Source organism: Urocampus carinirostris, chromosome 19, assembly GCF_059441175.1.
Source record: "Urocampus carinirostris isolate Australia breed hairy pipefish chromosome 19, RoL_Ucar_1.0, whole genome shotgun sequence".
Lineage (NCBI taxonomy): Eukaryota > Metazoa > Chordata > Actinopteri > Syngnathiformes > Syngnathidae > Urocampus > Urocampus carinirostris.
The window spans coordinates 10,574,930-10,602,039 of record NC_142367.1 but is presented as its reverse complement, the minus strand read 5'-3'; the positions used below and the strand labels follow the sequence as shown (position 1 = coordinate 10,602,039).

The 27,110-nt window shown below is 38.8% G+C and overlaps 1 protein-coding gene across 6 annotated transcripts in view; it reads left to right on the top strand.

Annotated features, from left to right (window-relative positions):
- The window catches only part of LOC148347264 (calcium/calmodulin-dependent protein kinase type II subunit gamma-like), a 54,076-nt gene that overhangs the window by 9,533 nt on the left and 17,433 nt on the right, over nt 1-27,110 (top strand). For 3 of the 6 annotated variants that reach the window (XM_088324029.1, XM_088324030.1, XM_088324027.1), the window contains exons 3-14: nt 5,850-5,909; nt 8,601-8,655; nt 8,761-8,826; nt 11,405-11,477; nt 12,466-12,568; nt 13,966-14,049; nt 15,255-15,349; nt 16,328-16,450; nt 16,578-16,661; nt 17,896-17,938; nt 18,525-18,587; nt 24,434-24,474. In XM_088324029.1, the coding sequence (XP_088180155.1) occupies nt 5,850-5,909; nt 8,601-8,655; nt 8,761-8,826; nt 11,405-11,477; nt 12,466-12,568; nt 13,966-14,049; nt 15,255-15,349; nt 16,328-16,450; nt 16,578-16,661; nt 17,896-17,938; nt 18,525-18,587; nt 24,434-24,474 (890 nt within the window). The remainder of the gene's footprint in view (nt 1-5,849; nt 5,910-8,600; nt 8,656-8,760; nt 8,827-11,404; nt 11,478-12,465; nt 12,569-13,965; nt 14,050-15,254; nt 15,350-16,327; nt 16,451-16,577; nt 16,662-17,895; nt 17,939-18,524; nt 18,588-24,433; nt 24,475-27,110) is intronic. The other 3 variants (XM_088324031.1, XM_088324028.1, XM_088324032.1) reach the window with 1 other exon arrangement.

Here is a 27,110-nt window from a genome sequence, read left to right as displayed (position 1 = left end):
GTTTGTAATGCAGACAAATATTATGCCATTTGTCAGCTGCTATTTTGCATTGTTAACTAGTATTAACTTAAGTAAACATGCTGTAGGCTGGGTTTTTTATGACTCCTCTGTTTGCTTTAAGAGTCAACCTGAATCGGTAGTGACATTTAATAGTTCAGTTTTTAAAACTGTTTAAGTTTGGTTGACCTACTATACAATGTCCTAAAATAATTGATTCCTTGCACGGTTCTCCAAAATAGAGGGCAAGCGTACCTGCTCCAAGTTAACTGCATAGCATTAGCTCAGTCTTTCCATTTATAAAGGATTTATGATGTCAACGGGTATACCAGAGAACATATGAATATCATTTCTACTGTACATACTGCAGGATTGTGTTCCACCTTGTAGGTTTCTCATGATTAATTAACTCCAGGTTTCACCCGTCATTCAATGCCAGCAGTGTGCCTAATGTTTTGTCTAGCCTAGCGAGAGCGCTTCATAAAGGGCAGATCATTGGCTGGTGGCAGCGGGACAACATCAAGGTGAAGCGGGACCCGAGGGGGGCACACGCCACAGTGCAGAAAGACTTTCACATTCGCCGTTGTCACATAGCGTTGCAGCGCTAGGCCGCAGTGACATGCAGCTACACGTGCTACGGCAAACACAACATGTACTCGCGACTTGCTAGGATTTGATAGGGCGGGGGGAGTTTTTTCTTTTTTTTTTTTTTTTTAGCCTGACGGGGCTAGTGTGACCTCACCCGTGGCTTGGTGGGTAAGTCTCTCAAAGCTCTGGTAAACACTGCAGTAATCTGAGGAGAGGGGAGGGGCTGGGGGAGGCAGCAAGGGGGAGGTTTGCTCAGCAAGGCAAACGGAAGCGATTGAAACAAGAAAGGAAGTGCTGCTAGGGACTTTTCATCGCTGCTTTTTCTGTGAGAGCTTCCTGACTGAATCCTTTTACCAGGCTTCATTTGTAATTGCAGCAGCATAATTATTTTATTTGTAAAGTTGTCGTTTCATGCAGAAGTTTTTATGGAAGATGCAGGGGACGGGGGTCTCATTTTAGGGAAAATTACGTCACATGGGGGCTAGATTTGTATTTAACAGCAAAAAAAACTAACATTTATAGAGAAAATACAAAAAAAATTTAGTTGTGATCGCACAGAAATAAAATGGCTGGAAACAGCCTTATTATAAGGTGTACTTCTTGCCAAAAACAAAGAAAAATTGTTACTAATTTCATGCACATTTTAGCTAATTATTATGTTTTGAGGGGGAATTTTAATTTGGTATCAGCATCATTACCTGACACCCGCATCGATGACTAAATAAAGTTGCATTGGTAAGTATCAATCGGTGTTTTATAAGTATTCTTCACTTCCTGGGGGGGTTCAACATTTTTCTTAGTTTTAGTATCAGTATAAAAAAGTGATATTAAAATTCCACAACTGAAAAGGGGCTGCCACCTTTGGCTTGTATCATCATCGCAGCATTGGTCATTCTTTTCATGGTGCGCGTGCAAGTGCGTGCATTTCTTAGACATCCTAGAATAAAGTCTTGTTTTTTCATGTTTCTCGGGGTTTGGGTCAGTGTTTGGGCTGTACTTGAAGCAAACGAAAAAATACATGGGGGCGAGCACGACGTCACTCTACCACTCCATGTGCGTCCCCCTCATTCTTGTTTGTACTCAACAGCTTTGCTAAAAAGCAAGATAAAAGCCGATAAGTGTAGTGGGAGAAAAACAATAAGGGCTTTTTAAACTTGGTAAGGCATTCTTAACACATCACAGTCCATCCCTCTCCAGGTCGTTTTTTGGGAAGGGGTTTGCTCCCCTACTTGAAATGGGTAGTATTGGTTTCCATATATACTCGAATATTTTCTCTTGTTACTTTCAGCTTTTTTTAGAATGCCTCAAACAATGAACCCAACTCTGAAGTCATGTTTTCCTTCAATCCATTTCCTGCACCCATCCTAGCTATCTTCGGGCAGTGGGCAGGGACACCTTGAATTGGTTGCCAGCCAGTTGCAGGGAACACAGACGGAAAACCATTCACACACTAAATCGTAGGGACAATTTGGACCAGCCAATCAAGCTGACAAGGATGAAGGGTTTTTTTGTTTTTTGGTATGTGGGATGCACGTGGAGGACGGTAGCTGGGTTTGAAACCAAAAATGTAGTATTGCACTAATAAAAGTATTATTTACCAGATGTAATCTTACAAGAAAAAAAAGTAAATGTAACAAAACTTCTGATATCATGCATATTATGCTTTTAAAAATGTGTGAGGGAAGCTTTTATTTCTACTTTTGAAATTGGTATCAGATATCAGCATTGACGACTTGAAATTGTATTGCCAAAATAGAATATTTCTAGACCAAATTCTACTGTTGTTTTTGGTCTTATTGTGTATCTGTATTTGGCCTCGTTATCCTCCCGTTTAGAATTTTACCTCAGATGAAGACCACCCTACATATTCTCCTGATTTATCTTTCCTCTCCCCACTGATGGTTTGTAACACCATTTTCGCCCTAAAAGTAGATCATCGGGCGCTTCTGATCGTCCGTGATGTAAGATGGCCGCGGGGCCCGCCCCCCGGGCAACACAGATGGCCAATTAGAGAGCTGCAGGAAGTGCCAGCGTAATTACCCACCATCCTTCTCTTTTTCCCCATCTTCTACCGACACACAAACATACACACACATCAACAAATGGTAAAGATTGAATGAATTGGTGAGTGCTGCAGTGACACTGCACCATCCGGGGGGGCACGCACACAAGCGAATGGACGCTGCTAGTAATCCTCCTTCTTCGCTGTCTGTCTCGACGTCCTGCGTCAGCAGCGTAATTAGGCGGTGCTTCAGGTCTCTCCCTCCATCTCTGAAAATCTACACCTTGCGGGAGAAGGCAAAAAAAAAAAAAAAAAAACGGGGAAAGAAAAAAGCTCCAAGCTGTAGCAACAGGTTGGGCTAAGTCAAACAAAGAAGCCACATTACAGCGCTTGTTTTTATTGTCATAACAACATTGTAATCGTGCAGTTGTTGTTTGCATTGTTTCAGTGGTATCAGAGTGCATAACATTGTAGGAAAAGGAAGAGAAAATATTTGCGTGCGGCGGTGGCGGCCTTGGGGGGCGCATTTAGCCGCAACGTGCACTGCACTGACTCATACCAGATCTGGTTACTACCAAGTCACCTTTGACCCTGTAGCTACACGGTGTTGTGCAGCGGGGGTGTCTAATGCTCTGGTGGAGGGGCAGGACCAGGAGAAAGAAAAATGATTGATTCGATTTTTTTTGTAAATGCCGATACTGAGTTTCGATCCGATACCTCGGCAATGCTTGAGGATCCGATTTTCCTAATCTGCATTTATACATACATGCAGATATTTATATGGACATGCTTTATTTAATTCTACATTTGCTTGTTAATCGTCCATTTCATTAATGAGACAATGTCACTGCATTGTGTTGTGCAACGGAAATAAGCTAAAGGCCACAAGGAAGAATATAAACTACACCATTTTTTTCCAACTTTTTTTTTGCCAAACTTTATGCAAGATTTTGAGGACCTGTAGCTATGAGTTGGCCCAGTAATTATGTCAGCTCCCTTTTAGGCGAGGCTGTTATCTCAAATAAATGCTAATTTCTCAACAAGTATTTTAAGAATGCACGTTCTTATTTTTCATGCATTCTTTGCATATTATTCAGATCAATATTTTTTTTTTGTGAAGTTTTGTTTACCACTTGGACAGGGGTGTAAGCTAAAAATGGTTGAGGGCTGATTATTCACAGCCTGGAATTCTTTGAATAGTCTTTATTAATTCACCTTCCATGAAATGTTTGCCGTGCTGCAACCTCATAACTCACCTTTATAGAATTTTTATTTGACTTTCAGTGTCTCGTGAAAAAGCACCATTGTGCCGTCAACAGCTTCCAGTTGTTCCACCTTTTCACAGCGCTCCTTTCCAGGATCCTATCATAGTCAGCATGTTTTGCCTCTTGATGTTATATTCTTTAAAAACAGCCACAGCTACATGGCAAATCAGACAGACACAGTTGTTTTGGATTTTGGTGAAAATATACTCCAATTTCCACTCCTGGAAGCAGCTGCCCTCATTCGACTTTCCTTTTTAATTGAAAGTTGCCATGGCAGAAATGGGTTGGGCTAAAATTCTCCCAGAAAGCCAAGGGCAAGTTGGCCATAGGGCTACTGCTATCATCTGGTAAAAGTTTTTTTATTTATTTATTTTTTATTTATTTATTTATTTTGCACAATTTTTGTTTTATACTGCGCTGAACATTACTGGTCAGCCACACATTAAAAAATTACCAGTAAAAATTTGATCACCAACCGTAACTGGCCCCAGGGCTGGACTTTGGACATTCCTGACACAAGGTGTTAAATAATACACACTGTTCCTTTTAAATTGGTTTTCAAATGCTCTGAATAAAGGCTTAGTCATATACTATGTTCTTAAACACTAAATATATATTTTAAAAAAAAAACCTTATGACTGGAGATTTAAAAAAAAAACATTCTAGAAATGTATTAAATTAAATGAAAAGGTGATGCAATATTAATAATTATAAAGAAAAATGTAACCATGACATTTATGTAATTCAAATATTAGCGGAGTACACATTAATGCTTTATGAAAAATATATTTTATGGAGTCACCAAAGGACCTAGGAACGAGTGACACCAAAACAACCACAAATTGTTTATTTGTAGTGTCTATGGCCCACAGGCTGTACTTTGTCCACCCTTGTTCTATTTTTTTGAGCGGCACATTTTTTTTTTTTTTTTAACTAATCGCACCAAAACAACCTCTTTACAGGTTGGTCAAGACTCAAGAAAATTTCCGCCGTCTGTTCATTTTTTTTTTGTATAGCCCTTAATCAAAAGAAGTTTCAAAGGGCTGTATAGACTACCATTAAGCAATCCCCCGATTTCAGAGGGCAGTGCATTCCACAGCAGATTTCTTCTTTGCTCTTGGAATCATTAGTAGACCAGCGTTTTTTGAGCAAAGGCTCTTGAGCAGGACAATAGGGGGTTATAATATCCGAAAGATATGAAGAGGCAAGTCCATGCATAATCTTGTATAAAACCAACAGAACTTTAAAATCACATTTTTAACATACAGGGAGCCAGTGTAGGTCAGCTAAAATCGGTCCTAGTTAAGCCTTACTGCAGCATTTTGTATCAGCTGCAAACGTTTGATTCTAGACTTCGGGAGACCGGAGAGTAGTACATTACAGTAATTGAAGTAGACAGTACCAAACGTATGAATAATAATCTCAGCATCACGCTGAGACAGCGTAGCTTTGTTGCAAAGATAGAAAAAAACTGTTATAGTATTATTCTTAACCTGTAACTGAAAAGATTTAGGTCAAATGTGACACCTACATTTTTGACCAACTCACTCTAGGTGATACATTTGTCAATGTTCAGAAAAGCATTCATATAACAATGTTTCAAATTATACTTATTTGCTACAAAAAAATAGCAAACTGCCATTTCCTGTATTCACTCTCATTTCACATACATTACAAAACCGTGCAGAAATCCGGGAAATTTTTTAAAATCCATTAGTGGGCGGGCGCCTTTCCATCCAAAAGTGCCAACACGGCACTAATCCACACTGGGACCTTCCCCGCCCTCATTATTTTTCACTTAACGTTAAATGACCTTAAATGAGAGCTTCGCTGAACCTTTTCCAAGTAATAATGTGCAAGATTGCGTTCTTAATTACTTGCAAATATTTGCCTTTGTGCATTTGGGGAGATGTCACTCACTAGTAGTTTTTAAAATTCCTTTTTTATTCCACCGTTATTGATTCTGTGAAGTAACACTACATTTTGTGTCTCGTCAGACCACCAGAAGCTGGAGCGTGAGGCTCGCATCTGCCGGCTGCTCAAGCACCCCAACATTGGTGAGTTTGACAACCTCAACCCCCCAGCGACCAGCACGTCAAATAGATGCCAAACGTAGACTCTCAAAAAGCAAGAAAGGAGGAAATAAAATCAGGGATCACCCGCGGACACCACCTAGCTCCCTATAATGCCTAAGATGCCTGTGGACTGGTTCTGAGAATGTGCGACCATTGGTGATTTTCTACGACCTCATTTCTAATAAATACGGCCTGGTAATAGCATTGTAATATATGAATAACCTGCTAACTTGTGTTTAAAACTGCATATTAAACTAATAGCCCTTGGCGCTAATGAGTAACAAAAAAGTAGCTCTTGGCTTCAAAAAGGTTGATGACCCCGGCCACCTTTCTCCTCGAGCTCCTTTTTTTTTTGTCTTCGTCCCTGCTTCCACCCGCAGCCTTTCACGCCTCCTCTTGAGTTTTAACACATTTTGGCACGAGCGGCGTCAAAAGTTTGGACAAAAGAGGGCACGAGAAAGAGACAGATGGAGAGACGCGAGAAGGAGACAGATGGAGGAAGGAGCTTGAAAGATGGAGGAGGAATGAGCAGTCACTCGGCTTTCTTGCCGCAGGCCCCGCCATCCTACTTGGCCATCATATACGAGTGATGTTTTTTGTTGTTGTTGTTGTTGTGTAATGATAAGGGTGCCCTGACACGTGGCCTCCATTGTGTCTCCGGCTGGCCGTCTTATTGCTGCCTGTCACTTCAAGTGTGTGAAGTTCACACCATTTTGGTTTGGACAGGCAGGAATCCTTAGATGTGTCAGACATGTGAGAAGCAAAACAGGGTTAGAAAGTAACCTGATTTTGCTCAAGTAAATCGACCTAAAATTGGGTTACTTTTTATACAGAACAATCTCTCAAAAATATGTGTTTTTATAATATAACAAACACAATTCTAACACCTTAATCCGTTTGAATAATGTTTTTTAAAAAAATAATACACATTTTATTTAAACTCCTTTTCATGATGATTAAAAAGTGCTTTGTGTAATATTTAGTGCCTCGTACAAAAAAAACTTTAATTCAGAAAAAAAAACCACATTGATTTGAATAATAGGCAAAAGTATATAAACTATCCTGCCAATGTTATTCTTATAAATATTCATAGGTCAAGAAATTTGTATTTTTTTTACATAGCGGAATCCATACCAGTAGTCGCCGCAATGTTTTTCTGGCATCTTGGTCCTACGCTGCACTTATTTAGCACTGGTATTCATTCGCATTACAGTCTCATGAAGTGGTCAATTATTACATAATGTACATTTAAAGTGTTTGTACTAACGACAAAAAATGTTAAAAACCCAAATTGAGAATCCCAAACAAATAAATAGGTAATTTTGTCTTAAAACCGAAAAAAATGAACATTTATTGTTGCAGAGACATGTTGACAAGACAATTTTTTTGATCTGATATGATTTCTTTATCTAAAACGTTAACACCACCCTCCCTATTTTATTTTCTTGCAAGCCTTCATCCTTGTCATATGCAAAGCACCAGAAATATAATTGCTTGCATGTTTTTTTCTTAATAGGAATTCAATAGCTTGCAGGGCTCCATACCGCAACCAATTTACACGTTGATGCAAATTGCAATTTATTGTGCCTGCTGGTAAAAAACAAAAAAAAAGGTCATATAACCACTGCTTGTTACAGACTAATTTTGTGTTTTAGTTTGGTCATATCATTTTATGAAAATATTCTATGCCTGATAGGTTGTGCTTTCTTGTCACAAACGAGTGCGACAAACTCCTGTGCTGTGCGACCAACTAAAAAAAACTGCTGCTCCCAGTGGAAGCCTTATTTCAATCAATTCAATGTTTTTAACATTTTAAAGTGGTTGAATTCGCTCTGTGGTATTTCTTTCTTGGGTTGTTTAACAAGTATATATTTTTATTTTATCAATATGGAAGACAGTATACCTATCCCACAGCTGATCCCAGCATTTGATGGTTGCCGAGTCCCGTGATTCATGCATCTTCAAGTTTTTTTCCCACTGTTTCCTTTTGTAGCCACTCATGTTAGGCACCTGGCTGCAGGCTAGGGCTCGCCACTCGCAGTTATTGTTACCCGCTAGCCGCTAATCTTGGCCATTTACACTAGCTCTTATTCTAGTCACTCTGGGTCTATCCAGCTCGTTCATTCTTTTGTTGTCGCTCATGGGGATTAACAGCTGCTTTCAGATCCTGTCGCTGGCTAAAATTTGGGCAAGAAGTAGTTTTCTACATTTTGTAAAGTGGTGTCCCTAGGGTTTCCATAGTGCGCCTTCCTTTAATGCACAGGCCTCAACTCCATTCCAAGATACAATCACCTCTAGTTGTGAATCATACACAATGTCACTTTAAGGGAAATTTGCCCAGTTTTTTATGCGTCGTCAGGATGCAGCCTCCCATCATCATGACAGCGTGTCTAGAACTGGAACAAAATGGTGGTCAGTCGGCCACTCAGCCGCGAGCGCTGCTGCCATGTTAAGAAAGACGCTCCATGGCTGAAAGCCGAATTTGAGATACGGCCAAAAAAAGGTCACTTACATTTAAGGAACCGGGGAATTTATATATATGGTTAAGAAAAACCCCAAATTTTCCTCGAGTAAACTAGTCATTTGTGCACACATTGAGATGTCTCCTTTTCGAAAGGGCAAGCGCAGTAATCCACAGGTGTGAATGTTCACCCCCCCTACTGTGTCTTTCAGTGCGACTGCATGACAGCATTTCAGAGGAGGGCTTTCATTACCTCGTCTTTGACCTGTGAGTATGTTGTCAATGCACACACGCACACACGCTGACATTTTGTCCATATGCGTGACCGTGGCTTGTTTGTGTATGCTAAGCACGTTTCCCCCCCCCTCCCAGGGTGACAGGAGGGGAGCTTTTTGAAGACATCGTCGCCAGAGAGTACTACAGCGAGGCCGACGCCAGGTATGTCTCTCATCAATGGCGTCATTCATATTTCATGGCCCGCCGCTTTTATTGGCCTTGTAAAAAATCAGCGGCGGCGATGACAAACGAGGCCGGGATATATTTCCCTTCCACATTCAACTCGCATTGAGTTTTCTCCACTTTCCGGGTGGCGCACTATTTAGAGACTTTGGTTGGACAGCAGGATTAGCGTTCTTTGTGTCTTCCCACACACGAGGGGGATATTAAGAGACAGCAAACCCCCAACTCGTGCTCTCTTACATTCGAATCAGGCAACCTTGCAGGCACTGACCTTTGGCGGAGACATGACGCAAACACTAGCCCCGGAGCAAGGGGACTCGCCTAGGCCTGACACTGCGTAAGGTCAAGCTTAATAAGCCGGTCAGGGCTGCTGGAGTTTAATCTTTTATTTTTTTATTTTATAGGATATGCATTTTACTTTTTGGAGATTTATTTCAAATTTTGAGGGTTGATTTATTTTCTAATTTTGATACATATATATATATATATATATATTTATTTTTAGTCACATATTTAAATTTGGGGGATTTCTTTTCTACATTTTTGATCAAGACATACATTTAAGTCCACACATGTGTTCAAAATTGACTATTTTACAAGAAATAATTCCCACTCCATCCCCGAGGTTAAACTGGCACAACTTGCCTCAGAGCCTAAAGGGAATACACCTGTACTTTAGTTGTTTGTAGTATTTTGACTGAGAAATTTAGTATATATTTTCTTAAAACAATTAACTTCACAGACAGAAATAATAACTAGTACAGAAAACTCAATATCAACATTAAATTTACAGTTTATTTAATGTCCTTTAAAGTCTGATTCATCATCAGATACACAATAACGTTTTTACCCTTGTAATGCTGTTTTGTGATTATTTTTGTCTTTCAGGATAGCTTTGGTTCTTTTTTTTTTCCGAAAATTTATGTCTGGTACCATCAATTGAAAAAGTGTGAAAGTAAGATCAAATCGAATGCCTTTTTGTCTGTCATCTATATCACTGGTTCTCAACTGTTCTGACAAACTGTGATCAAAACAAGAAAACATTTCCTCTTCAAATTTATCAAATGACAGGAATGTGCAGTTTAAAGCAGGGATAGTTGAATATTCACCTTTTTTTAAAAAAAAACAAAATGATGAACGAAACCAAAACCACTTCAAGTACCATTATATTTACAAGCATATAAGCAACCCTCTAAAATGCCTGAAAATAGCCAAATACGAAAACTTATTCAAAATATCCAAGTGTGTGCCTAAACATCGATAATTATTTATTTATGGAATAAACAAAAATAAACACACTGGTAAAAAGATAAAAATAAAATTTTCTGTACCTTCTAGCAGCCCTTCAATTGCAGACACTCGCACACCATTTTCATATTTTGCAATCGTTCACTTTTTCGACTCGATCGTTGTTGTCACTGTTTTGCACTTTTCTTTTCCCTTGTCACTAACTTTATTGGGGACCATTATTACGGACAAAAAAGGAAATAATACGTACAAAATCACAATCAAATGAGTTGTGTTCCCTCTTAAACGGGCCAATTGACTGAGCAGTTAGAAGAGCTCGAGCAGGGCATTATCGCCATATACTGTTATGGAGTGTTATTGACCCTCCGGTTTTTTTTCTTAAGTAATATTTTGCCAATGGAAAAGGCTTGCGACCCACTGAAAACGGGTCAGCGACCCACTTTAGTGTCCCAACCCACTAGTTGAAAAACTGTATATCAAACGTGATCAAGTGGTTAGGATTCGGCGCTCCCATTGCCATGACCCGAGTTTGATACCCGTTGTTTCCAATATTTTGCGATTGTGATTAGCGATATTTTTTGACTGATTCATCTTTGCACAAATATGGTATAACACGCACCCAAACACTTTGTGTGTTATAGATGAATAAGTACAGTAGTTTGTTTCAATGGATTTATTTGTCTTCAATTTGATAATTTTTAGATACAGTACATTTTTTTTTTGTTGCCTTGTAATATTAATAAGCTCTGTTTTTTGTGAAAGACCGAAATAAACTACAATTTATGGGGGAGATTTTATTTATTTTTGCCTCAAGAGCTAAGATAGTAATGACAATGTATTTCAATTTGTGGGCGGGACCAAGAGAGAGACAGCGCTAGCGCCTTCATCCTCACTGGGTTAAAGTACAAGAGCCAGCACGCTCACGCGGCTCGTGTGAAAAAGCAGAATAACGGGCAGCTTGCGCTGACGCCCCCGTCGTGGAGAACGCCTTCCCACACGCGTTCCCGGAGTATCGATCGCTTAAACCGCGAGTGCCCGAGTTATGTCTCCCAGGGAGAAGGCCTTGTTTTCTGAAGGCTCGTTATGCAACTTAGCAGCGAGCGCGCCCGTGCTTCCTTCCATGATTTCACGCACGTGAGCGCCGCCATGGCGCCACAGTCGCGTGAGTGTGAGCAAGATCCCCACGTTCTTTCTTTTGTGAGGCGAACAAATGCGATGTAACACATCTGCGATATACGCTTTGTATTTTATGATAGCATCTGACATGTCTTTCTTTGCTTCCCCCCCTAACCCCCTACTCTTCCCACAGTCATTGCATTAGTCAGATCTTGGAGAGTGTCAATCATATCCACCAGCATGATATTGTGCACAGAGACCTCAAGGTGAGTGGCTGCCTGTTACCGTGACAACCACACTCTCACACACAAGTGCGGGCATGCACACACCTATGCTCGTGGCCATGGCAACACACAGATGGCTCCCGGTTGCGCCGTCGTTCGCTTTCTATGGCTCGTCTTCCTTTTTTCTTTTCTTTTCTTTTTCTTTCCTGCTCTTTCTTTCACATCCTCCGGTTCATCCTCCATTTTTTTTTTTGTTCTCACAGATGAGTCATGGCCACGTGCCCGGCTTTGGCGTGTGCGCGTGTCACCTATGGCAAAGCGAAAGAAAACAAGGACACACGCACATTAGACTGACGTGGGCGGGTGGCGAAGATATAGATGAACCCCTGAAGTTGCCAGGACAACTCGTGTGACATCACGCCACCCGCCATGCGGGCATAAAGGGGGGCGGGAGGTGGAGCTCATCTCGCCGGTCAACCTAAACAGCTACTCTTTTGCCATCAATCATGACAAAGAAAGATCATAATAATTATAATATACATTTGACTTCCACAGATTTGTCCCGACCAAAAAGGAGGATCCCCCCTCCTTTCAAAGCTATGATTTCGACCCGCTCGTCTGATTCCTAGACCTTTTATCCTGAGTGGGCTTTTACCGCAGGCCCTTTAACATCCTCCCGGCCAAACAACGGCCATTTAGAGCGCCGCCTCTCGCTAAGTACACTTTCCATTTAGCATGCCGTCTGCGGCGCTGCCTAAATAACTCCCCGGTGGTTTCTATGGCGACGGGCTCAGGTCCATATAAGGTGCTGCTGTTGCCGCTGCCGAAGAGATTCTCAACCCATCCGCGTACCCGCCCTCCCCTTTTTCTCCGCTGCCATCGCCGCGTGCTCTTGCACCTTTTACCACCTCTTCCGCATTGAATACATCAAAAATGTTGTGAAAAAAAAAATGTCGCGAAGCCGTCACTAGCCGCCTCTCACGGTCTCGATCTTCTTGTCCTGCATTCTGTTCCACCATGTGCTCCCAAGCCGGAGAACCTGTTGCTGGCCAGTAAGATGAAAGGAGCCGCAGTCAAGCTGGCAGATTTCGGCCTGGCCATTGAGGTGCAGGGAGACCAGCAGGCTTGGTTCGGTGAGAAAGCACGAAAAAAAAAATCAAAAATACACAAACACAAAAGCATTTTTTAACCTGCCGGCCAATCGACTTTACCTTTTAGGGAGAAGCAAAACATTTGGGCATGCTAATCGCCGCTTCTTGGCAACGAAGATTACAAAAACAAGCTTGCTCAGTGCTGTGCAAATCTCACAAGTGGACACATCCTTGGTCCTTGAAATTGTGTATAAAGGACAGAAAGCCATAGTGATTTCAATTTACAATCTGTTTTCATAGAGCAGCTTCAACAAAAATCTAGCAATTTTTACTTTGATTTTATTGGTATTATTTTTAACACTCAAATTTGTATGTAGCTATTTGCAAATGTAGGTTATTCAAGCTGTGTGGATGTATTTGATCGAAGATTTTTTCTGTATTTTACGTTAAAGAAAAACAATTCACCATATACATTTTATTCATTTTTTTCTTTTCTCATAATACAGTAAAATCGCAATTAATTTGTAGTTGTATTTTTATTTATTATATTAACTAGATTTTTTCGAGTAAATTAAGTTCAAAAGAATCGTTAAAATGAGCGAAATTATTGTTTACAAAACTGATGGGTGAAATATGTAGAGTAGAAACATTTATTTTCTTTAAAATTATTATACAATAAATACTATATTATACATTGCAACCAAAGGAAAAACCTTTTTACAGGTTCAAATATTTTTTAATAAGAGTACTGTAAAAATGTTTTTTTGTTTTTATTTTTGTTTTGTTTTAGTTTTTTTTTTGCAAAAAAAAAACTATTGTCAAATAATATCATTCATCAGGAAGAGAAGGAACAGAGAAGACTGCAGAATGCAAAAAGCAGTACACGATGCAAATAAGTGAAAATGAACCGCGTTATGTTGAGGGTTCACTCTGTTATTTTTTTCTAACTAGTTTTTACCGTAATGGATTTTGTGACTAAGGGAAAAACACTATGACCAACTTTATTAGTTCCATGAATTCCCTCGAAAGCTTGCCTGTGAAATCCATTTCATAGATCTGAGATCTGACATCTTTTTTTTTTCCTGGCTCTTTAGAATTTGTGGTGGGGATGTAAACTGCCGTAACACAAATCCAATCCGTGTGACCATTCGCTCCTTCACACATGCGCCAATTCCAGTTCACGCTCAGTTCACTGTGTCTTGGCGCCTGGCCGAGTATTTGCCTGACTTTTAAGCACAGGCCAGATGATTAACGGCCGTTCGCTTGTGACTCCTCGCTGTCGTAATCTGGCCCTCGCAATAGATTCCGGGCGGGTCAACGGGATCCCAAACCTCCACGCACAACCACCTTCACATAAGCGTGATGAAATTGCTTTGATGAGTAATAAAATATACTACGATACTTAATAGTGTTTTCTTTTTTTCTCCCCATTTGATCAGGCTTTGCAGGCACGCCTGGCTATCTTTCCCCGGAAGTCCTTCGGAAGGACCCCTACGGCAAGCCTGTGGACATTTGGGCTTGTGGTGAGCCGTCTTCTATAAATATTAACTTTTAATTGCAGTGTCAAGATGGTCATTTAGTTGTAGGGATGCACCAAAATGAACATTTGGGGCAGAAACCAAAAACTGAAAACGGCAACACTGAATTAAATTGCAAAAAAAAAATAAAAAAGTATTTATTTTTTACTGACTTGCTATAAAATCATTATATAAAAGCACAAATATCTGGCTGGCATATTACTAGCTGCAAATTGATTTCAAATTAAGTTTTAAAGTGTTTTTCAAGTACTTCTGTCAGGAAATAGTGACCCAAAAGAAATAAACAAGTTGAGTAATCAAAAAAGCAAACAACACAAGCTAGTTTATTGTGCTTTGAGTAAAGTGGTTCGGTATGATGAAACTGAAATAGTTCATAGCTGCTACACTACTTTTAAGTACATCTTTTTGGGGCATTTTAGCTTTTAATGGACCTGAGAGTGAATAGTGACAAGAAAACTGGATGAGAAGGAATTTGGTGATGATGGTGATGCAGTAGTGTAAGCAGTCTAATGCAATAAATGAGTCACACCAGCATGTTTGCCAAAGTAAAACAAAGGACTGAATGTCACACACAAAGGATGTGTTTTTGGATTAAATTTGCTTGATTGTAGTTAACTAGCTCTGTGGTGTTAGCCAAAGTCCGACTTGCGGCTAAGAAAAGCGTGGAAGCATAGATCTTTGAGATACTGTCTACTTCCATCTCCTCTCTTGTGCAAAATCAAAAATGGGTAGGCACAATCTCTTCTGCCCTGATTGGAAGCCAGTTTTGCAAAGCTCACCTCACTTTAAACATCATCACATCATCGTTCAGTAGCCTATATTTTATTTAGGCCAAAATTGACTAAAAGTGCATTTTTGGTGCCGAAAATATGGTGTATCCCTGATTTACATTTATTTTGCAGTGTCGAGATGCCCATTTAATAGCATACAAGTAGGGAGCTGCAACATGACCACACTACTGTGACTTCAACTAGTAATAAATGCATTTGTTTAGAATTTCGCCTTTTAATCGTTTTCCCTTTGACCATCCACAATTCACCAGAGAGCTGTCACTTTTACTTACCTCAATAGATTTTGGCATAAACGACTATTATTTATCATGCTACTCTTCCAGAGCCTCATTGATCACATGTCCTGAATGAAATGGGGGTATCGCAAATAACTATGCTTTTACTTATGTTTCCTGGCAGGTGTTATTCTCTATATATTGTTAGTTGGATACCCGCCTTTCTGGGATGAGGATCAGCACAAGCTCTATCAGCAGATCAAAGCTGGGGCCTATGATGTAAGTGGTCCATCATATGAGGTGGGGTGGTGGAGGCCTGGGCAGGGTGCAGTGCAGGGCCTTGCTAAGCAGTTTTTGAATGTTTAATAGTGTCCAATTGAGAGTTGGTCCAAAGCTTATTGATCCAATCAGCCTCCCTGACGCATTGCAGAGGAGTGTTGGCGTGTGTGCGGTTTAGAAAAAGGATACATCCTCCAAAACACACACATTTTATGTTTGAATTACAATGTCAGCTTGCTTGTACTGTTTTGAAGATTTGCATCCTTTTATATCCCATTTGTTTAGTTTTTATGCCCTCGCGCATGGAAAAGAAGAGTTGAGAAGATTTCTTGCACAATCTATCTTTTTTGGATAATAAATAAATCATTCTGTCGTTCCATGTTATGTTAAACGCAAGAAGTTTGCCCATTTGTGGATAACTGTTTATTTTATCTCATTTTGCTTTATTTTTACGAGAAATAAACCTTAACATTAGACACATTTTCATTTAGAGGATAAGCAGAACATGTTTACTCTCAAGTAATTCCCTTATTATACTTTTTTAATCGTTTTAATCAGAAAAAAGGATCTTTAGAAATTGACAAAATTATGTCAGAGTGGATGACAGAAAGGGATGCTTATTTGAAGAATTTTTCAATATCGTTCTTAAAGTGAGCAAAACTGTCATATGAATGATTGCAAAAAGAATACAATTTCAAATATTTATCCAAATATATTCTTAATTATGTCAAGGTGTATGACACACTTTGCTCATTCAACTATTTTTCAATAAAAAAAATCATTCTTAAAATTATCATTTTGTTATGAGTTTTTGACTGGAGAAAAATAGGTAAAAAAAAAAAAAAAATAGTTTACTAGAGAAATAAAAAGCATTGTCGCAGGTGATGTCTGTGGCAGTTTGTTTGAGTGTTGTGGGTTGAATTATACACAAATAATCCCAAAGTTTAAATTTTACTGTTCTGTTGTCATCTTGTGTAGTTTCCTTCGCCGGAATGGGACACGGTGACCCCCGAGGCCAAGAACCTGATCAACCAGATGTTGACCATCAACCCGGCCAAGCGAATCACTGCCGAGCAGGCTCTTAAGCACCCGTGGGTCTGCGTAAGTAGATATAAATGAAAATAATGATAAATGTCTGAATGACAACACAACGCACATCTTGCTATATTAGGAATGTTTTTCACCGCCTCCCTAGATGTGTTAATGTATAAATTTTATTTTTATTCAGCACCGATCCACAGTGGCATCCATGATGCACAGACAAGAAACCGTCGAGTGTCTGCGCAAGTTCAATGCCCGCCGAAAACTCAAGGTACCAATTCTTTTCGAATCCTTTAGATTTAAGACTTCTGGCTTTTTTTGTTGAAAAAGTTCCCAAACAAACCAAAATAATTCTAAAATAAATGTGCTCTACATATTTTGCATACATTGACCGTTTTATGTTTTTATTTTTAATATAAAAGTCCAATTTAAAGGAAAACATTTTTATCTTCCTTGCCGGGGTTGTATCTCGATTTTACAATGCCTGTATGTAATTTTCACATTAAATTTTGTCAAAGAATCGACGCACTAACATGGATCGAAACAGAGCAATTGCCGAGAAGGGCAAGCTGCCTGGCATTTTTCATTAGGCCTTGTTCAATCCAAAACAAAAAAAGAATTTGCACGCAATCAAAATTTATACCCATGAGAACCCACAGTGCATCAAACAATTTCCCAGTGTTTTTGTTTTAAATGTCTGACGTTATCACATAATTTCCCTTTGACAAAAAATGTGTTATTACGGGTCAAGGTAGACGAGATGAGCCATTTTCCTTGCTCCTTGTCAATTCCAGAACAACAAACACTTAAACTTGATTAACACATATGGGAAGAGACGGGCCCTTTTCTGTAGGTTTTGTTTAATCCATAAAAATAAAGGCGACCCTCAGGTTTTATTGATGCATGTGGGCTGGGACTGGCCCAGTTATTTGGGTCTTGTTCAATACAGAACAATAAAGACAAAAGACACTCAAACTTATTTTATGCATGCGGGAGAAGAGGCATCTCACACCTACACTCTCGCACTGATTTGCTGCTTCGTTGGCAATTTATTGACAAAGGGAAAAGCTCATTAATATGATCAAAACACATAAATTGGTCCACCCTTACTACTGACATTTTCACACACCCTGGATGTACTGTGACATCCTGGGAAGGCCAAAAATAATGAAGCGCATAGTAATACTAGTTGATGAGTTAAGCCCTCTTCAAACAGTAAATGTATGAAAAGTACTAATGAGAAAAATACAAAATCTTTGACAATATTTGAGCCTTTGTGTTTACACTCGCAAATTTGACATGGCTCAACCTTCTTACAGCAGCTTTAAACAAATCCGGTGTGCCTAAAAGCACTTCACTTAAAGCCTTTTTTCCTTTGATATGCTAATCTTTAAAAAATAGCTGTCCCGAACACTTGGAATTCACCCAGAGAAGTGGAACATAGGTAGGAAAAAGACGGAAGAATCGTCACCCTGAATTTGTTTCCCTTTCCCTTTCTCTTGCAGGGAGCCATCCTCACCACCATGCTGGTGTCCAGAAACTTCTCAGGTGGGTGTGCCCTTCGCCCCCCACCCTCCGCAGCACATGCAGAACAAAGGAGAGTTGGATAGAGTTGGACTCCTCCGCATCTCCATCCCTTCCCTTCTTACCACACACACACACTTCTTTAAATAACACCAGTGCACATAACCAGCAGGAGCAACCCAAGCACAATCGTAATGCAGATTACATCTCGTCTTATTGACTGTATGTGGACGTCACTTGTGTCTTTGTCCCTGCTAATACATTTCTCCCTTTGTAAGTCTGTGTGCGAGTGAGTATGAGAGTTTCCCCTTTTCTCTGCTGCCTGCGGAGCATTTGCATGTTTGCAAGATAACAACCCATTTTAATACAAGCGTAGGGGTGAGTGTGATTTGTGAAATAAGATTCGGGATTGACTTTTTTGGAGTCTCCCAAATTTGTAGCTTTCTTGATTCCTTGGGTTTTGATTTCAAACCCCGGGCCTAGGAACTCACCATCAAGTGCTGGCTTGATCACTTGCCCCCTGTGACTTCCTAGGCCCCTCCCTCCCTCACGGTGGAATTAAGTGCAGTTTGCGTAGCTCCTCCCAACTGTAGCGTTTCTCGTCCAATAGTGGGCCGGCAGCATACCAACTCTGCTGCTGCCGCCTCCTCCACTGCCTCACTGGCTCAGGAAGGTACGTCCCAGAAGACACGCCCATCCACTTCCTCTCACATACACAGACACACACTTTTTATTGTTTTATTTTTTTGGGTGCAGCAAAGAGGCTCGTGCATGCGTCTTCACCCTCTGCCAGCATCTTCATGGCCACACATTTGCATGCTCAAACATTGAGCTCATCTGCAGAAATATAAGATAGAAATGTGTAGGGGTACATATCAAGAAAGATAAATATCATGGGAAAGTTCTAGTTTTTTATCTAATACACAAAACACAACATAGGTGCAATTCTCCCAGTGAAATATTTAATATTTTTATACTCTATGTAAATAGGATAATTGTGGTTTGCAACTAATGGAATAAAAACGGTATTTTAAATATTACCCTTAAAAGGGACAGTGTGTATTATTTAGGCAAGAAGTCATGTTTATTCATGTAGCACCTCTTGGTTGTAAAAAAAAAAAAAAAAAAAACTTCATTTATTACATTAAACCATTTTGATATAATAATAATAATAATAATAATTTCCTTGTATTGTCATTCTGTGTAACAATGTACACAGAACGAAATGTCGATTGCACCTGACCCGTTGTAGCGAGCCGATGCAGCCGCAGCCAACAGAGGGCGCCGCCGACCACTTTTTAAGTCTCAGGAATGACTCGGCCGGGGCGCGAACCACCGACCTCCCAGTCTCAAAGCGGGCACCTTACCATCTAGGCTACTGAGCTGGTTATATGGACGATGAGCAAAAATACATGAAATATCCTAGAAGCAGCCATTTATTTTTCGTTGGTTAAGATATCCGCATTTTTTTGTCATGACATGAGGATCACAATGTGTGAGCTCAAATGATTGTCCGCCATCTTGCGGCTATGGTTACCCCAAAATACAAACCTTTTTTTTTCTTTATTTTTTACCCCTCGTTTTCTTATTTTGTTATTTGTATTCCTTTATTGTCTTACCTTTTTTCCTCCTTTTTAGTTTTTCTTTTTTACTTCATTTTTTTCCTTTATTATTCTTACTTTTTTTCTTTTGTATCTTTTTTATTCATTTTTCCTTTATTATTTCTTTCTTCTTTTCATCTTTTTCTTTTCCTTCTTCTGCATTGTCTTTATTTTTTAATTTCTTTTTTTAAATCTCTTCCTGCTTTTTTCTCTTTTGCTTTTGTTCTTGAAAGGGTGGGCAAGAAAATAGTAGAACAATGGTCACCTCGAGTTTCAGTAGTATTTTTTCTTTTGCTATGTAATACTGTTTTATCAATTGCACTATGCAGTATAAAACAGCTACATATTTTAGGCTACATCTAGTGGTCAAAAAGTACACACTGACCCTTTAAAAATAAAATGGTTACAATACAACTCTCCCCTAAAAAACAAAGCTGAACTGTTTTAAATAAAAATATACTAAACTTGATTTCATGTCACAATTTATTATATTTCTATCAGCCAGAGGACACAAAAAAACATGAATAGTATGCATTGTTTGCTAATGGCTGAATTGTGCACAATATTGATATTAGAGTACCGTATTTTCCGCACTATAAGGCGCACCGGGTTATAGGGCGCACCCCGAAAAAATAGTTTTTGGTCCTATTTTTGATATACTTAAGACGCACCGGATTATAAGGTGCTACAATGGGAACGTCGACAAAACAGTCAGATAGTTCAGTACAACTTATTACCCCCTTAACATTCCGAAAGCTTGCAAAGACGTAAATACGTGTAGAGAACATGTGCGGATGCGGTGTCCGTACGATGTCACTCAAATGCATCGTTCCATCATTCGGAAGGTTAAAGTCTTGGGATTCAAGAAATGCCAACCATTCCTTAGTATCTATTTTCTTTTTCGCTCGCAACTTTACTGTGCATATGACAATAAACACTTGGAATTGAGATTAATTTAAAAATAGACACTCCATTCCATCCATTATCTGCACCGCTTATCACAGAAACATCGAGTTCAGTCTGAAACAAGATACAGGGACAATATAAAACCCGGAGTAGCTCACCGAAGTCGTTGTGTTCATAATAATGTGCAGCCAATGTCCTCTTATATCCGTGAGGGTAGTAAATCCAGGAGAATAAAATATTTACAAATACAGAATAGAAAAAAATGCTTTCTCTATGCAGTCAGCCACGTGCTATAAACATTCATCTTTTTCGGCCAATTGCAGGCTTTGTTTCGCCGTTTAAGCCAATGCCAGCCTGTAAATGATAAAAAGGATCCGCCCCTTGACCTCCGAATAACTTTAGCCAATAGTGATTGATTCAACTGATGATTGACACATCTTTTTCGGCCAATTGCAGGCTTTGTTTTGCTGTTTAAGCCAATGCCAGCCTGTAAATGATAAAAAGGATCCGCCCCTTGACCGCCGAATAACTTTAGCCAATAGTGATCGATTCAAATGATGATTGACACATTGGTTAGCCAATGAAACACCGGTAAATAAATCCCAGCATACACCGCGTACTACTTGGCGTTCGGGGGGAAATCTAGTCGGCGGCTGCAAGTTAGTTGGAAAACTTTGTAATTTTAAAATTGATCCATAAATAAGGCGCACTGTATTATAAGGCGCATGGTCAGCTTTTGAAAAAAATAAAGGCTTTTAGGTGCGCCTTATAGTGCGGAAAATACGGTATTTGAATTTATTGAAATTTACCTATTCACTGTTAAGTCAAACGCTGCATTTTTATTGCCAGCCACTTCAATTATTTGTTAATCATCCATGGAAGATCATGATTTCAAAGTCACTTTGTGGAACATGCAAGTTTTCGATTTGATTTGAGGAAAACTAACTACTTTTCGCTCACCTTGACGCACCTCAATCTCCCTTGCCCACCACTACCAATAATTCTGCCACGCCCATCCCATCCCCAAAAAACTAAGCCATCTCGCCACATCCGAACAAGGTCCATCCCGACCTCCGGCCGACCCTCTGGGTCGGCAGGGGATGAGGAGGGGCGATGTATCCTGGGGGCGGGGAACTGACACTGCAGGGGGCCGGCAAGAGCTGGGTTGGCGTGCTGCCATCGTCGGACCTGGGTCTGCGGGGAGGGATTTGGTGTGGATGGTGGACAGTCGGAAAGGGGTTCTGGGGAGGAGAGCTTCTAGGTGATTCTCCACCCTGCTTCCCTTTCTCCTGTTGTCTGTTTTTAGTACTTGCCATACATGCCTCCATTGTGGAACAGAATTAACTAAACTAAGAAGTCTGTTTAGTATGAAAATGATGGCACTAGCAAGTAGGTAGTATTTTCATTATTTTTTATTCATATTTTGTCTGATAATTTTGCAGAAGAGTAGTTGTTGACTATACCACTTTAAGTCATTTTTTTAAGTCAAAATGTAAGGATTGATATTTAATTATTTCTATACATTTATTTTTTTCATCTTATTTCATTTTTATCTGTTTACGGTATGTTTTTGTATTAGTTGTTTTACCTGTATTTAGTTTGTTTTTATTTTAATTTAATATTTATTACATATTTGACTTAAATGAGCCAACTTAATTTTGTTATATGTATACAATTATTTTGCAAACTGTTCAAATTTGTAGTTACAAGGTGCAGTTCTTAGCCAGGCTAGTAGATTCATCGAAAAAAATAAGAGTAATGCCAATCTGTCTACCTGCACTCCAACATGGATGGCACGTCTCCTCCTGAATAGACAAGTACTAAACTCAGACGTTTGTCATCCCGCCGGGGTGGGAAGTCACGCTGAAGGTCGGCGATTCCGATGGTGGCTCCATTCGATTCCGAAGCAGGTCAGTGTAGAGCTCAGCGGGTTCTCCATCACGTTCTTCGTCACCAGGGAGTGTCTGCTGTGCTCTACACTGCATACGTGTGAGTGTCTGAGATTCTGCTTGTGAAGGTTCGATTGTCCGCTAAAGGTTTTGCGGGGGCACCTTGGACCAAGTTGCCTGTTTTGTAAGTTTGTTTTTTTCCTTAATATGAAGTCATCAAAATGCTCCACTGCTGTTTAGATTTTGCAATTTCTTTCCCACAGATGATAGCACTGATAATGTAATCTTTGTAACCCTTTTGACAGACTGTGGTGCAGAATACGACAGCTTGAGCATCATGTCACCTTTTTAATTATTTGTATAAAACTCTGAATTTTCTAGTCCATAGAGAAGTGGTTTGCCTTGCTAACTTAAGCATGCATAGTTTACTAGCACAGGTGGAACCTCCGAGCTCGAACGCAATCTGTTCAAGATGCATGAAACATGAAAATCATTCCTTAATATTAATTTTCATCGGACATTATTTTAATGTTCTTATGTGTGTAAGTTAGAAATGTGTAATATTACTTTTATAATAGTACCTCTGAGGAAGTAATAGTCGTATCTAAATATTAACCTTTGAAAAGCAGTAAAATAATATTCTGTTTCCCTTGGCAGATCATTTTACTTGTTTTAAAGTTTTAATATATGAGTGTTTCCAAATATTATTTTCAGTCATTTATCATGAGTTTTTTTGGTGATAACACTGCCCAATGTGCTTGCTCAATTTTAATGACAAATTTCAAAATTCCTTTGCATTAAGGCCTTATCTTAGAATTCATTTTTCATTATTATTTTCAGTAATTTGTTTTATTTTTGGTAAAATCAATTTGCCCACCTATTTCCTTTGTGCTTACTTATTTTAAAGATGATTTTAGTCATTTGTATTAAGATTTTTGAAGATTAATGTTCCTATGCGTTAAATACAAATTTGGAAATACGTTGACAATCAGCTCTAAAATAATAATTTTCCACTCGCAGATTTTTTTAAATGGTTTATTTTAGGACTAATTTTATTTATTTGTAATAATTCTTTTACGTCATTTATTCAAAATATGGGGAGAAAAATGCTCTTTTCATCCCTACATGCTTGCCTATTTTAAAAGGTATTTTAATTTTTTTTTACAGTTTATTCATTTTTTGTTGAAAATAAATAAACTGTAAGCAGTAAATCCAAGGGAAATAACATTTAGCATATCTTTTATTGTAACTGTTAGTATCTTGGTCGAAAAAAAGGAATTTAAAATATACCGGAATGAAATACAAAGACCAAAATAATCGTTTTTTTTTTTAGCTATAGGAATTATAACTTCTTTCGTGTAACAAGTCAAAATATAGGAAAATGTTTGAGTAAAATCTTAACTATCTCCAAGTGAACCTGAGAATTAGTTTCGTTTTCAGCTTTCTGAAATGTGGGTTTCACCGTAATCACCGTTTTGCATTTAGAGGTTCTATGTTCCAGCCCCGTGTTATCGGGGATGTTTTGTGGTTGCTGCATGTCAAGGTTGCGATAAAGAGAAATCATAAGCCTGAGTTCTGGCAGCTAAGAACAAAGCATGATTGTTTTTTTGTTTTTGTTTTTTTGTTTTGGTTTTTCTGTCATCCATTTGTGTGTGACTTTTTATTGTTCTCCTGTGGCCACCTCCTTCCCTTTTTCCCACTTTCACTGTCGGAAGGTAAGAAAACACAAGCTTGTTTTTCTTTTTTTGTGTGTGTGTTTGTGTATCATAAACCTGTCGATTGAAAGGTGACCGGGGAGCTTTAAGCAAAATCGATGAGTCCACATTAAGCCATCTCCTTTTTAAATCGCGCTGGGGTCCTTCCTCCAAGACAGGAAATGGATTCAGGAAGTTTACTTTGCGCTCAGGTTTCTGCCGGTATCCCCAGGTGACAGACAATGGGTTCTTATGGGAATGGGTTTAGCTAACGAGTTAAAAAAAAAAATACCGGCATGTTTTGACGATGTTTGCTGCTTTGCACTTTTGTTGTTATATTCATTGCCTGATGGTGAAACTCAATTTTTTGCCCATTTATCTCCCTTTCCAATCCTCTTCTGCCCCCTTTTTTCTCTCTTCTTTTCGCAGCGTGCAAAAGTTTACTCAACAAGAAATCCGATTCTGCTAAGGTAAGGTGGAATATTTTAAATGAGCTGTCCTTTTTTAAGTGGACTTCCCCTTTTGATAGTGATCAGTCTGCCTAGATAGAATTTTTTTTTTTAAACATTTTCCTCTTCAAAATTGGCTATTGAGCATTGTTCTTTCCTACCTCTCTTCTAGCTCCTCCTGCCCCTGGGGTTTTTGTGCGCTGTTAAGTGGTAGCAGCATAGAGAGTTATTGAGGCAGTAAAAAGGATGATCTAAAGGCCATTCTGTGGCACTCATCCTCTCATTTGCCCTGTTAGCTCTCAACAGCCTTGACTAACATTAGCCCCATTTCCTGAAGGTGGATGATTCTGATCCAGGGGTGGGCAAACTTGAGGTTGCGGGCCGTATTGGGTTATAGTTTAAAAGACCCTCGTAGTAATGAGAGAAAACACTAGGAATTAATTTTGAGTCTGATGGGAGAATTCTCAAGATTTATAAATAACCAGCCTTCTCTAAAGATCCCTCCAAGAGCCCTTTCTTTTTATTCCGAATCTCCTAGGTTACATGAAGTCAAGCAACATCAACAATGTTTGCGTCCCTGTACAATCATGGGTGGAGACCAACACAATGATTCAAACAGTGACCACAAATGGAACAACCTCTCCATTATGTCAGCGTTAAATGATATCTTAATTAATGCGATGGTGTCAGAAATTATTACAAATAGAACAACCTCAGCTTCATAAGAACTGTCTGGGAATGCAAAGCATTTCTTCATTGCCAGTGTTCAAAGGTCCACAAATGTAACAACCATTTCGACGAGTGTGTGATAAACATAAACCGATCATATTGTACGATTTAAAAAAAAAAAAAATAACAATGGGCCAGGCCAGGAAGATAATAAAAATAATTGATGGATCTGTTATTTTTTTAATCTGCCCCATAGTTTCTAATCCGACACATCGGCAATACTTGAGGAAAAAAGATGACCTATCTAATTGTTTTAATTCTGAGAGTTGCAAAACTGATTTTATGAAACTCCTTAACACAAATACAAAATGAAATAACCGTGTACATGTCAAAGTCATTATCCGCATGTATACAGTATTTGTTTAAAAATGAAAACAAAGTAATTTTAGGCTCTATATTTGATATTGTGCATTAGGGCTTCAATTTAAGATAATTTTCGAGGAATCAGTCGATTACTTTTTCGCTAAATCTGATATCTTAGAGATTTTTATTTCCTCCTCTTTATTCAAATATTGAATTTTTGGACAGGTAGAAAAAATGAGCACCAAACAACAGAATATCCTTTAAATATAAAACAACTAGTGTTTGTCAATTGCCTTGACAATAAACAAAAATACATACAAATATATGCTATACACACCTGCTAATATGTAAGATACTCTTTTCCTAGAACCTTATTCAAAGTGTTATATTTTCATTTTATGTGAAGCAAAAAAAAAAATTATCCGCAAAAAAATATCAAAAGGTTGAACCCACTTTTAGAAATGTTGTCATCAATTTTGATTTTTGGTTAAATCTTTAAATATGATAAACATTTCCATTATGAAAATGATATAAAATATGCTTAAGAATCTTCCCCTTATGTAGAGTTTAAAATGTCATTATTATTAATTTTCCCTTTTACTCTATATTATTTAATTTCAGTTTTTTTCTGTACTTCTGTTCCTTTGAAAATTGTTAACGGTTAAAAACTACAAAGTTAACTTTTATGCCAATTTTGTTTGTAATGTACAATAAAAAAGATTTTAACATTTTTAGATCATTGCGCTCCCTGCCGCAGTAAAGTGGCACTACAACTTTCAGCGTCACCAAATAATTATGCACACTCGGATTTGCATTGATATTACTAAATGGCGCAGGTATCACGTGATACAACAAATCGTTTAAAATAATTGCCAACACTTTTAATAATCGATTTTATCAATTAGCTGTTGCAGCCCTATTAAGCATGAAAAAATAGGACTCGCTCAGAAGTTTTTTTGTGTGTGAAATTTGATGAATAACTTTATAAACAAAATTGAATACATGATTAAAAAAAGCAAATGCGATATTTCCTCATTTTTCACTTGTGATATAAGAAATCTGTAAAAGTGCTAACCTTTATTATATAGTGGAATATACTACAATAACAAACTTCACTACAATCAAAGAACAAAAGCCTTTTACAGGCCCAAGCATTCACTAACAAATAAAAATTCTGTACCTGTAAGCATTTACTGGTATTTTTTTTTTACCAATACCTACTGTCTTAGGGACTGTTTAGCCTATCATAATGCAGAACAGGATGCATAATGGAAATTCCTATCGCAGCAAGACCGTAAAAGGTGAATAATAGTGAGGGACTTTCTGTAGTAGTTTACTCATTATTACCGTATTTTCCGCACTATAAGGCGCACCTAAAAGTCTTAATTTTTTTCAAAAGCTGACCATGCGCCTTATAACACAGTGCGCCTTATATATGGCTCAATATTAAATTCGCAAGGTCTCGCAACTTACTCATCGGCCGCCGACTTGATTTTACCCCGAACAAGGAGTAGTCCGCGGTGTATGCTGGGATTTATATACCGGCGTTTCATTGGCTAACCAATGTGTCAATCATCATTTGAATCGATCACTATTGGCTAAAGTTATTCGGAGCCTCGGATTGG